Source organism: Xenopus tropicalis, chromosome 2 (genome assembly GCF_000004195.4).
Source record: "Xenopus tropicalis strain Nigerian chromosome 2, UCB_Xtro_10.0, whole genome shotgun sequence".
Taxonomy (NCBI): domain Eukaryota; kingdom Metazoa; phylum Chordata; class Amphibia; order Anura; family Pipidae; genus Xenopus; species Xenopus tropicalis.
In genome coordinates this window covers 918,849-931,183 of record NC_030678.2, presented here as the reverse complement: position 1 = coordinate 931,183, position 12,335 = coordinate 918,849, and the positions used below count along the sequence as shown (strand labels likewise).

Here is a 12,335-nt window from a genome sequence, read left to right as displayed (position 1 = left end):
TTACTGCCCCGAATTCCACCCCTCGGTCTGTTACTCACAGGCTGGGAATTCCCCCCCCCCCCCCCCCGAAACATATAAACCTCAATTCTGCTCCTTCCTCTCACTTCCCCCTTAGCCCCGAACTGTCTGTGTTTCATCTGCCCCGATCTGCCCCGATACCCCCATGTGCCTCCTCCTGGTCCCCCTGCTCCTGTCTGTGGCCCCCGGTGAGTATCCACTTATTGTGCCCTGGGTACCCCTGGAACTATAGCGGGGTGACTGTTACCCCAATGTTTCTATATATCTGTAACCTTGTTATGGGCTAAGGGGGCCCAGCCTGAAGGCCAGTTAGGGGGGATTTGGGGTGAGTGCTTATTTGTGCCCTGGGTACCCCTGGAACTATAGCGGGGTGACTGTTACCCCAATGTTTCTATATATCTGTAACCTTGTTATGGGCTAAGGGGGCCCAGCCTGAAGGCCAGTTAGGGGGGGATTTGGGGTGAGTGCTTATTTGTGCCCTGGGTACCCCTGGAACTATAGCGGGGTGACTGTTACCCCAATGTTTCTATATATCTGTAACCTTGTTATGGGCTAAGGGGGCCCAGCCTGAAGGCCAGTTAGGGGGGATTTGGGGTGAGTGCTTATTTGTGCCCTGGGTACCCCTGGAACTATAGCGGGGTGACTGTTACCCCAATGTTTCTATATATCTGTAACCTTGTTATGGACTAAGGGGGCCCAGCCTGAAGGCCAGTTAGGGGGGGATTTGGGGTGAGTGCTTATTTGTGCCCTGGGTACCCCTGGAACTATAGCGGGGTGACTGTTACCCCAATGTTTCTATATATCTGTAACCTTGTTATGGGCTAAGGGGGCCCAGCCTGAAGGCCAGTTAGGGGGGGATTTGGGGTGAGTGCTTATTTGTGCCCTGGGTACCCCTGGAACTATAGCGGGGTGACTGTTACCCCAATGTTTCTATATATCTGTAACCTTGTTATGGGCTAAGGGGGCCCAGCCTGAAGGCCAGTTAGGGGGGGATTTGGGGTGAGTGTTTATTTGTGCCCTGGGTACCCCTGGAACTATAGCGGGGTGACTGTTACCCCAATGTTTCTATATATCTGTAACCTTGTTATGGACTAAGGGGGCCCAGCCTGATGGCCAGTTAGGGGGGGATTTGGGGTGAGTGCTTATTTGTGCCCTGGGTACCCCTGGAACTATAGCGGGGTGACTGTTACCCCAATGTTTCTATATATCTGTAACCTTGTTATGGGCTAAGGGGGCCCAGCCTGAAGGCCAGTTATGGGGGGATTTGGGGTGAGTGCTTATTTGTGCCCTGGGTACCCCTGGAACTATAGCGGGGTGACTGTTACCCCAATGTTTCTATATATCTGTAACCTTGTTATGGGCTAAGGGGGCCCAGCCTGAAGGCCAGTTATGGGGGGATTTGGGGTGAGTGCTTATTTGTGCCCTGGGTACCCCTGGAACTATAGCGGGGTGACTGTTACCCCAATGTTTCTATATATCTGTAACCTTGTTATGGGCTAAGGGGGCCCAGCCTGAAGGCCAGTTAGGGGGGGATTTGGGGTGAGTGCTTATTTGTGCCCTGGGTACCCCTGGAACTATAGCGGGGTGACTGTTACCCCAATGTTTCTATATATCTGTAACCTTGTTATGGGCTAAGGGGACCCAGCCTGAAGGCCAGTTAGGGGGGATTTGGGGTGAGTATTTGTGCCCTGGGTACCCCTGGAACTATAGCAGGGTGACTGTTACCCCAATGTTTCTATATATCTGTAACCTTGTTATGGGCTAAGGGGGCCCAGCCTGAGGGCCAGTTAGGGGGGGATTTGGGGTGAGTATTTGTGCCCTGGGTACCCCTGGAATAAGAGAATAAAACAGCAGCCCAACTGCACGTATTTACGGTAGAACCTTAGTACCTCCCTGTGCCGGGTTGTGCCGGGGTTGCAACATTCAGCCACAATGGAGGTTCAGGGAAATTGCACAATTGACACACAGAAGAGACTTGCGGTTCAGCGCCGGTGAGGAAGAGACTCAGGGATAAATCTCCTGTTTCCCACGGGTCAGAAATCTGCAATAAAATCTCCTGCATATAAAGTTTTACACATACGTTTCCCCTGAGGTTCTGTTCTCGCTGCTCAGTTCTAAACTTCTTCCCAGCTGAATATTTTTTATTTATTTTTGTAATTTATTTATGGAAACTCTCATACATTATCTATGGCTTCTAAAACAAATGTTCAAACATGAAAAATCAAACAGAAAAGATGGAAAGCAACAAGATTCAGATACTTCTCTGAAACCCCCCCTGAGCCCCATCCTCTCACTGCAGCGGAAGTTTCCAGGCTCATTAATCCTGGCATGGAGGTTTCTATTGAAAAGTCCATTGAGAAATTACAAATAAACAAAACCAACATCTCTGAACAACTCATCAACCACGATAAATGTCTTGATGAGTTTAATTCGACAGTTTCTCAGATTCAGAATGATACACGGAACTTGCGACTCGGTTGGATGTTTTGGAAAAACCGGCACAAGAGTCAAAACGAGATGATGTAGAACAAGAGTCAAAACAAGAGTCAAAATGAGATGATCTAGAACAAGAGTCAAAATGAGATGATCTAGAACAAGAGTCAAAGAACTAGAACTAGAGATGATCTAGAACAAGAGTCAAAACGAGATGATCTAGAACAAGAGTCAAAGAACTAGAACTAGAGATGATCTAGAACAAGAGTCAAAACAAGAGTCACAATGAGATGATCTAGAACAAGAGTCAAAATGAGATGCTCTAGAACAAGAGTCAAAACAAGAGTCAAAATGAGATGATCTAGAACAAGAGTCAAAACAAGATGATCTAGAAAAGATCAAGAAGAAACAATCTCAGATTTATCAACATCCAGAGTCTCTGTATAATGATTCTCTGTATAATCTTGTCTCCAAAACAATTCCTCATAAACTTGCACTTCCGGCAGAATGGGGCAATTCCAAGACTGAAAGATCACACAGGATTGGTTCAATAAAAGACTTTCAAAACCCAAGACCAAGTGTTGTAATTGTCAAATACTTCGACTATTCTGAGAAAAATCGATTGTTTCAAGCATACAAAAAAGCGAAAATTCTAGATTTAGAAGGAAAAAGAATCTTATTCTGTTCTTAATTGATAATAAAGACCATTTGGATCATCTCCCATTGTTTTGGGAAACTCGGAAATCTGTGATTGGGGGAGAGATCTCATCTTTTAGGTCTCATTATTATTGTAAGGGACTTTAGCTTCAGCCTTTCTCAACTTTCATTCTCTCTCTTGACTTTTACACTTTGCCAAAGTATTTCAAACCCTTTCAACCAAGTCCCCTGAGGCCTGAATGAACCTGCTCTGATAGATCTGGGAAGCTAAGTAGAACTTGCCCGGGTCGGTACTGTACTAAAAAACTTTCCAAACTTAAGTAAAAGGCAAAAAGATTTATATCTTCACCTTAAACAATTTCCCTCTTCGGACAACGCTTTAAAATACAAAAAAGTTACTGACCCCAAGGCCTGGATTGGCTTTAGAAACAGCTTGAAGCAGAAGCAAATGAAATGCTTTTCAATCTAACACACAATTACACGACAGACAAACTAAACCAATTAGAATTAAAGATAAAAACATTGTATTAACTAATGATCCCAAGAAAATTAGTTGATATATTCAAAAATGACAATGAAAAGCTGCACGTAACCCCCATAACAAAGACTGCAGGATCCCCCAAGTTTCTTTGTAAAAATAAAAGATCTTATTGGACCAATTTTAATTACTTATGCCATTAATCATTTAAAATCTAGAAAAGTGTGTGATCCTCATGCCCCCCCCCCCTACGTTTTATAAACTTCTGAAGGACAAAATCTCTCCTTTCCTAATTAATCTATTTAATGATATTCTACTATCTGCTAAAAAACTGGGGAACTCTCTAGCCTCAAAGTTACACCGAAATAAGATAAAGATCTTTCCATCCCCTCATCTTATTGGCCAGTGATCCCTAACCAGTGGCTCAGGGGCAACATGTCTGATAGATTGTCCCTGATCCTTCCGCCTGTTACCTCTGAAGTTCAAAACGGTTTTATTAAAACTAGATCAGGGGTTGAGAACATAAGAGCTTTACTCAATAGAATATTTTTTTACCAAGAAACATAAGATTCCTTGCTCCATAATTAATACTGATGCTGAGAAAGCTTTTGGTAATTTAATTTGGGACCATCGTTTCAGTAAGCCGGACAGCAAGGATATCCAATTTGTGCCAAATCCAAACTTTTAAAATTTTTTAAGGGGACTAGACAAGGCTGCCCCTTATCTCCCTTATTATTTACTATAGCGTTAGAACCATTGATTAGAGCTTTCAGTTCTTCTAAGGCTTTTACTAAGGTCTCACTAGTAACAAGCAGCACCTTAAGGTACCAGCATTTGCACATGACTCGCTGCTAATCATAAAAAATCCCAATAACTCTCTTTAAGCTGTTTTTGCTTGTGAATTTTCAGTCCTTTTCAGTAAATGTTGAGATACTGAATCCATTCGGCTCCATATCTAACTCTCTTTTAAAGAAGCTGCAACTCAAATATTTGGGTTTAACTATCCCCATAGATTGAAATGATCTGTATTCCTTGCACATCCCTCCCGCCATGAATAATATCGTCTCAATGCGTCAAAAATTAGCGCATTCCCCATTAAATTCAAAAGGCGGGTGATCTTTTTCAAAACTTTAATCTTTCCTAAACTGATTTATTCTCTAATTAACTTACCTTTACTTATTAGACACTCGGATATTAGAAAGCAAAATTCTGCAGTCGTGAAATTTATTTGGAATGGAAAAAAAATGGAAAATAGCTTTGGGGACCCGATAAACTCCGTGAGTCAAAAATATTGAATTTGGGATTTAATGGGATAAATGTAAGGTTGTGTACCTGGGGGGGTAACAATCTGCCCCCACTTATACCCTTAATGGGACTGCATGGGGCAAATCCATAATGGGGGAGGAGCCGGGGGCCTGAGTGACAACTGGGACCTGATCCCCCAACATCTCTTGGGGACAGAACTTGTACTGTGATATCATGTGATTCCCTCAGCCCCAACCATCTATATAAATATATAACTGGGTGTTTCCCATGTAGGTAACTGTGCTACTGCTTATCCCCACAGGTTGGGCGGCCAACATTGGCCCAGTGTATGTGGCACAGAATGGCTCAGTTCTGCTCAGTATCCCCGGCTATCCCAATGCTGAGAGAGACCAGGTGACCTGGAGAGATGGGAAAGGTAACACAATGGGGAGATTCAGGGACTCCTCATCATTTCATCAGATACCGGGCTGTGAGTGTGAGCTCTTCAGGAACGGCTCCCTGTACCTCAAGCGGCTGGGCACGGTGGGAGATGAGACCTACACTGTGACTGTGTTTAACCAGCTTGGTGCCCTCATCACTACTGGCCCCGTCCTAGTGACTGTGATTGGTGAGTGTGACCAACTGTGAGTTTCTTGGCTATGCAGCTACCCTCCCACGTTGCCCCTTTATACCCTCCCACACCCCCCAGTTATACCCTCCCACGCCCCCCCGTTATACCCTCCCACACACCCCCAGTTATACCCTCCCATGCCGCCCCGTTATACCCTCCCACGTCACCCCGTTATACCCTCCCACGCCCCCCCGTTATACCCTCCCACACACCCCCAGTTATACCCTCCCACGCCCCCCCGTTATACCCTCCCACACACCCCCAGTTATACCCTCCCATGCCGCCCCGTTATACCCTCCCACGTCACCCCGTTATACCCTCCCACGCCTCCCATTATACCCTCCCTCGCCTCCCGTTATACCCTCCCACACCCCCGTTATACCCTCCCACGTTGCCCCGTTATACCCTCCCACACACCCCCAGTTATACCCTCCCACTCTGCCCAGTTATACCCTCCCACTCTGCCCAGTTATACCCTCCCACGTCGCCCCGTTATACCCTCCCACGCCTCCCATTATACCCTCCCTCGCCTCCCATTATACCCTCCCACACCCCCGTTATACCCTCCCACGTTGCCCCGTTATACCCTCCCACACACCCCCAGTTATACCCTCCCACTCTGCCCAGTTATACCCTCCCACTCTGCCCAGTTATACACTCCCACTCTGCCCAGTTATACCCTCCCACTCTGCCCAGTTATACCCTCCCACTCTGCCCAGTTATACCCTCCCACTCTGCCCAGTTATACACTCCCACTCTGCCCAGTTATACCCTCCCACTCTGCCCCGTTATACCCTCCCACGCCTCCCATTATACCCTCCCACGCCTCCCATTATACCCTCCCACACACCCGTTATACCCTCCCACACACCCATTATACCCTCCCACACACCCATTATACCCTCCCACCCCCCCGTTATACCCTCCTACACCCCCCCATTATACCCTCCCACGCCTCCCATTATACCCTCCCACACACCCCCAGTTATACCCTCCCACACCCCCCCAGTTATAACCTCCCACGTTGCCCCATTATACCCTCCCACACCCCCCAGTTATACCCTCCCACTCCGCCCAGTTATACCCTCCCACTCCGCCCAGTTATACCCTCCCACGTCGCCCCGTTATACCCTCCCACGCCTCCCATTATACCCTCCCACGCCTCCCATTATACCCTCCCACGCCTCCCATTATACCCTCCCACGCCTCCCATTATACCCTCCCACGCCTCCCATTATACCCTCCCACGCCTGCTATTATACCCTCCCAAACCCCCGTTATACCCTCCCACACCCCCATTATACCCTCCCACACCCCCATTATACCCTCCAACACCCCCGTTATACCCTCCCACACCCCCCCATTATACCCTCCCACACCCCCCATTATACCCTCCCACGCCTCCCATTATACCCTCCCACACACCCCCAGTTATACCCTCCCACACCCCCCCAGTTATAACCTCCCACGTTGCCCCATTATACCCTCCCACACCCCCCAGTTATACCCTCCCACTCCGCCCAGTTATACCCTCCCACTCTGCCCAGTTATACCCTCCCACGTCGCCCCGTTATACCCTCCCACGCCTCCCATTATACCCTCCCACGCCTCCCATTATACCCTCCCACGCCTCCCATTATACCCTCCCACGCCTCCCATTATACCCTCCCACGCCTCCCATTATACCCTCCCACGCCTGCTATTATACCCTCCCAAACCCCCGTTATACCCTCCCACACCCCCATTATACCCTCCCACACCCCCATTATACCCTCCAACACCCCCGTTATACCCTCCCACACCCCCCCATTATACCCTCCCACACCCCCCATTATACCCTCCCACGCCTCCCATTATACCCTTTCACACCCCCGCTATACCCTCCCACGTCGCCCCATTATACCCTCCCACACCCCCGTTATACCCTCCCACAAGCAATTCTCTGTGTCCTGCTTTTCTGACAGTCTCTTTGCTGTCTCCCCATCAGTCCCTGTCTCAGATCCGGTACTTGAACTCTGGTGTGAGTCGGGGGAGAGAGCGGTGCTGACCTGCAGGGTACAGACTGGGTCGGACCCCTCCTACTCCTGGACCATCCATGGGGGGAATATGGGGCATCTGACAGTGAATGAGGATAACCTGGTATTCTCTTTGCCCTTCTCTGTGAGTGCCAGCTGTACAGCCAGGAATGATGTGAGTGAGCGCTCTGTGAGGGTGAGTGTGCCCTCTGTCAGCTGCTCAGGTGAGTCTGCGCTTGGGTTACAGAACCAACATTATTTACCCAAATAATATATTGTAGCAGCTGTGTCTCTATGGAAACTGTAATATATTAGTCCATGACTCGAGCAGTGGGTGGGGCTAGAACACCCTAATGGAAGCTTACAGGGGGCGGGGCAAAGAGCCTGTGCCTCAAGCAGTGGGTGGGGCTGGAACACTCTGATGGAAGCTCACAGGGGGTGGGGCAAGGAGTCTGTGCCTCAAGCAGTGGGTGGGGCTGGAACACTCTGATGGAAGCTCACAGGGGGTGGGGCAAGGAGCCTGTGCCTCAAGCAGTGGGTGGGGCTGGAACACTCTGATGGAAGCTCACAGTGGGAGGGGCAAGGAGTCTGTGCCTCAAGCAGTGGGTGGGGTTAGAACACTCTGATGGAAGCTCACAGGGGGCGGGGCAAGGAGTCTGTGCCTCAAGCAGTGGGTGGGCCTAGACCACCCTAATGGAAGCTTACAGTGGGAGGGGCAAGGAGTCTGTGCCTCAAGCAGTGGGTGGGGCTGGAACACTCTGATGGTAGCTCACAGTGGGAGGGGCAAGGACTCTGTGCCTCAAGCAGTGGGTGGGGTTAGAACACTCTGATGGAAGCTCACAGTGGGAGGGGCAAGGAGTCTGTGCCTCAAGCAGTGGGTGGGGCTAGAACACTCTGATGGAAGCTTACAGGGGGCGGGGAAAGGAGTCTGTGCCTCAAGCAGTGGGTGGGGCTAGAACACTCTAATGGAAGCTCACAGGGGGCGGGGCAAGGAGTCTGTAGGTGGAGGATACATCATTAATGTTTTATTTTACTCTCCCATCAGTTCCTGTATCGGATCCGGTTCTGGAGGTTTCCTGCCTACCCAATGGGTCGGCGCTGGTTTCCTGTAAGGTGGAAAATGGGACAAGTCCCTTCTACTCCCTGATCCATAATGGGGAGACTCTGCGTGGGAATTCCAGCTCCCCATTGGTTAATGTCCCAGTCCCATTATCCCCCCCTGGGAATATCAGCTGCTCAGTGAGGAACAGATTCAGCACCAGGGAAACCAGTGTATCAGCTGTGCGGTGCCAGGGTAAGTACCACTCCCTACTGAGTGTAAGCTCATCGGATCACCAGTACCAACCATCTCCGGCAGTCCCTATGGCTGTTGGGTTCCCACCACTAAGTGCTTCCCATTTCCCAAGTTGCCTATAGCAACCACTATCTGGCCTATCTATGGGGGCCACTTTAGAAAAAGTCTGAAACATGAACATTCTCCAGCCTGGTGGGTTCTGGAGGGTCAGGCTGGTCCTGGTGGGTTCTGGAGGATCAGGCCAGTATCACCCAGAAGACTCCCCAGTTTAGGGGGCCACTCCCCGGGATCTGCACTTTTCATGCTGAGGACATCGGCTATTTGCCCATGGGACTATGGGATGCTGAGATATCTAGTAGATAATTCTCTGGGCACTGTATCATCTCTTGTAAGGTCCTCTTACTCCAACACCCACCCTTACAGGTACACGAGGGGCCCCATAGTGGCAGCCCCTTCCCATTCTCTATCATGGTTGGGAGCTGCTCCTCATGATCCAACTCTGGTTAGTAAGGTACTTGGCCCATGTTCTACTTGTACAGAAAACACCTCGGGTTCCTCGGGTTGGCTTCCAACACCCTTCTAACTGGGGGGTTGTAGTGCTGCTGCCACCTAGTGGCATAAGGCATAAGAAGCCCCTAAACCCCCCTAACTGACACCTCCATCAGATCAGCACAAACTGGTAATTAACTGGTATAATGAAATCTCTCATTGTAAAGTTGGGGTGCAGCCAGCGTATCTCATATTCCCCTGTTCCAAAAATAGTTCTGCTTCAATTCCAAGAACCTGGCAGACTGGGTGCTGAATAATCCCAGAATGCACCACAACCCATTGCATTGAGTTCTTGTTGATGACTTCAGCCACATCTGCTTGGTCAGCCAGGGGGTACCACCAAGTAAGATGCCCCTTTATAAATGAGTCCTGGCTGGTTTGGAGGTCTAGGAGCAACTGGTGGTCTTATTGCACCGGAGCCTGTGCCCCCCAGGTAGCGAAGGGACCAGGGAGAGACCCAAGGAGAGACCCAGGGAGAGACCCAAGGAGAGACCCAGGGAGAGACCCAAGGAGAGACCCAAGGAGAGACCCAAGGGGAGACCCAAGGAGAGACCCAAGGAGAGACCCAAGGAGAGACCCAAGGGGAGACCCAAGGAGAGACCCAAGGAGAGACCCAAGGGGAGACCCTAGGGGAGACCCAAGGAGAGACCCAAGGAGAGACCCAAGGGGAGACCCAAGGGGAGACCCAAGGAGAGACCCAAGGGGAGACCCAAGGGGAGACCCAGGGAGAGACCCAAGGGGAGACCCTAGGGGAGACCCAAGGAGAGACCCAAGGAGAGACCCAAGGAGAGACCCAAGGGGAGACCCAAGGGGAGACCCAAGGAGAGACCCAAGGGGAGACCCAAGGAGAGACCCAAGGGGAGACCCAAGGAGAGACCCAAGGGGAGACCCAAGGAGAGACTCTGCCATTTGAAGACTTTTATTAATCTGATTCTTCATTCTTAATATTTATATTATGGCCAAAATAACTGCATGGTCCCTGGAATAAGGTTTGGAAATGTGGAAATAATAGGATTTGGGGCAGTTCCCGCTGTACATATAAAGCCGGGGTATCTGGAATAACATTTGGGGCAGTTTCTCACTGTAGGTTTAGCAGTTGGGTCTCTATGATGTTGCTTGATGTTGCCCCTAAGCAGTGTCCCTGTGTTTCAGTTGCAGGCGGAGTTGCGGTTGGTCAGATCCTGTGCAAGTCGGCCCTGTTTGCCCTGTACACGGCGCTGTTGGGCTCGATGCTCCGGAACCTGCTGAGGATGAGGAGGGAGGAAGGAGAAGAGACCGTTTATATGAATGAGATTGGGAACCTGCGGGGCAGACAATGAGCACCCACTGGCACCCACCCCTCTCCGTATCCCACCCACTGGCACCCACCCCTCTCCGTATCCCACCCACTGGCACCCACCCCTCTCTGTATCCCACCCACTGGCACCCACCCACCCCTCAACGTATCCCACCCACTGGCACCCACTGGCACCCACCCCTCAACGTATCCCACCCCTCTCCGTATCCCACCCAGTGGCACCCACCAACCCCTCTCCGTATCCCACCCACTGGCACCCACCCACCCCTCTCTGTACCCCACCCACTGGCACCCACCCACCCCTCAACATATCCCACTCACTGGCACCCACCCACCCCTCAATGTATCCCACCCACTGGCACCCACCCCTCAACGTATCCCACCCACTCCTCTCCATATCCCACCCACTGGCACCCACCCACCCCTCAACGTATCCCACCCACTGGCACCCACCGCTCTCCGTATCCCACCCACTGGCACCCACCAACCCTTCTCCGTATCCCACCCACTGGTACCCACCAATCCCTCTCCGTATCCCACCCCAGAGACTTACCTACTCCCCTAGGCAAAAGGGCCAACCAACTGCCCCACCGTGACCAGGTTACAGACACCTGGGGCAATTACCAAGCAGGACACAAATACCCCCATTAGGAGGAGAAACCTCGTTGGTCCCAGTGAGAAGATGGAGCTGAGGGGCAATAGTTGGGGCACAAACCAGACGCTCCGGCAGTTTCGAACTGTTACAAGAAAACAAATTCTGGGGGTACAGGGGGGGTACAATATAAATAATGGGGGCACAACGTCGCCAGAAGAGAAATGTCAGCTCACGTGGTGCACAGTGTGTTTCCTCCCCAGCGAGGGGGGCAGGGGGGCACATATATAGTTATAACCTTGTCTGTGTCCCCATTGGGCAATACAGCAGCACTGGGGATTCTGGGAAATCTATAACCAAAATCCTGAATGATTAAAGCAATAATAATTGGTTCATGTTCCCTGTGATTAATACAGACTCCGCCCCCCGGATCAGAGCGAATGAATGGGGCCGATTCTGATCACTGGGATCCTAGGGGCCCCACCAGACCAGGGGCCCCACTTTCCATTCTAATTGCCCCTCTGCTCAGTGTCTTTATCCTCTATTGGCCCTTCACTTCTCTCTGTGCCACAAACACCAATGTCCATGGAACGGGTTTGTACTGACAACTGATTGGCTATGTAGGGGGGCCCCTTGGCTATCAGCAGGTTTCCTGGGATCCTGGGGGGCTGGCCCAACACTGGAGGCGTGGCTGGAGGCGGAGCCTGCTTGGGTTTGGGGGGAATGACAAGAGCAGAGTCGGTATTTTCCACATAAATAAACAGAAATCTGACAAAATTACAACTTTTCATTTTTTTGTGAAAAAAAACAAAACCCAGTTGACACTTTGGGGAATAAATTATATAAAAATGACAAAAACATAGAAAGAAGTGGAAGTCACATGACCAAAGATGGGGGTGTGGCTCTGCAGTTCTGGGCTCACAATGGGGCACAGTTAAGTTGGGGCAAGTGATGTGGTTGGGGGGGTATGGGGGGGGGTAGATGATCTGTGCAGTTAAACTAAACATTTGCCAGGAGGTTTTACTTTCCCTTTAACAAGAGACAACATGTAATAAAGATATAACAGTGTCATTAGCACTTTGTATCATTGCTGACCAATCCGCAGCCTCTATCTGTAACTCCCAGA

At 50.3% G+C, this 12,335-nt stretch overlaps 1 protein-coding gene across 1 annotated transcript; it reads left to right on the top strand.

Moving 5' to 3' along the window:
- The first annotated feature begins 112 nt into the window (after window positions 1-112).
- On the top strand, window positions 113-10,701 carry LOC116408729. The gene is made up of 5 exons (XM_031896405.1): window positions 113-206; window positions 5,154-5,459; window positions 7,450-7,701; window positions 8,523-8,771; window positions 10,473-10,701. Exons 1-5 carry the CDS (start codon window positions 164-166, stop codon window positions 10,637-10,639), a joined length of 1,017 nt encoding a protein of 338 aa, XP_031752265.1. The 5' UTR covers window positions 113-163; the 3' UTR covers window positions 10,640-10,701.
- Window positions 10,702-12,335: the final 1,634 nt, after the last annotated feature.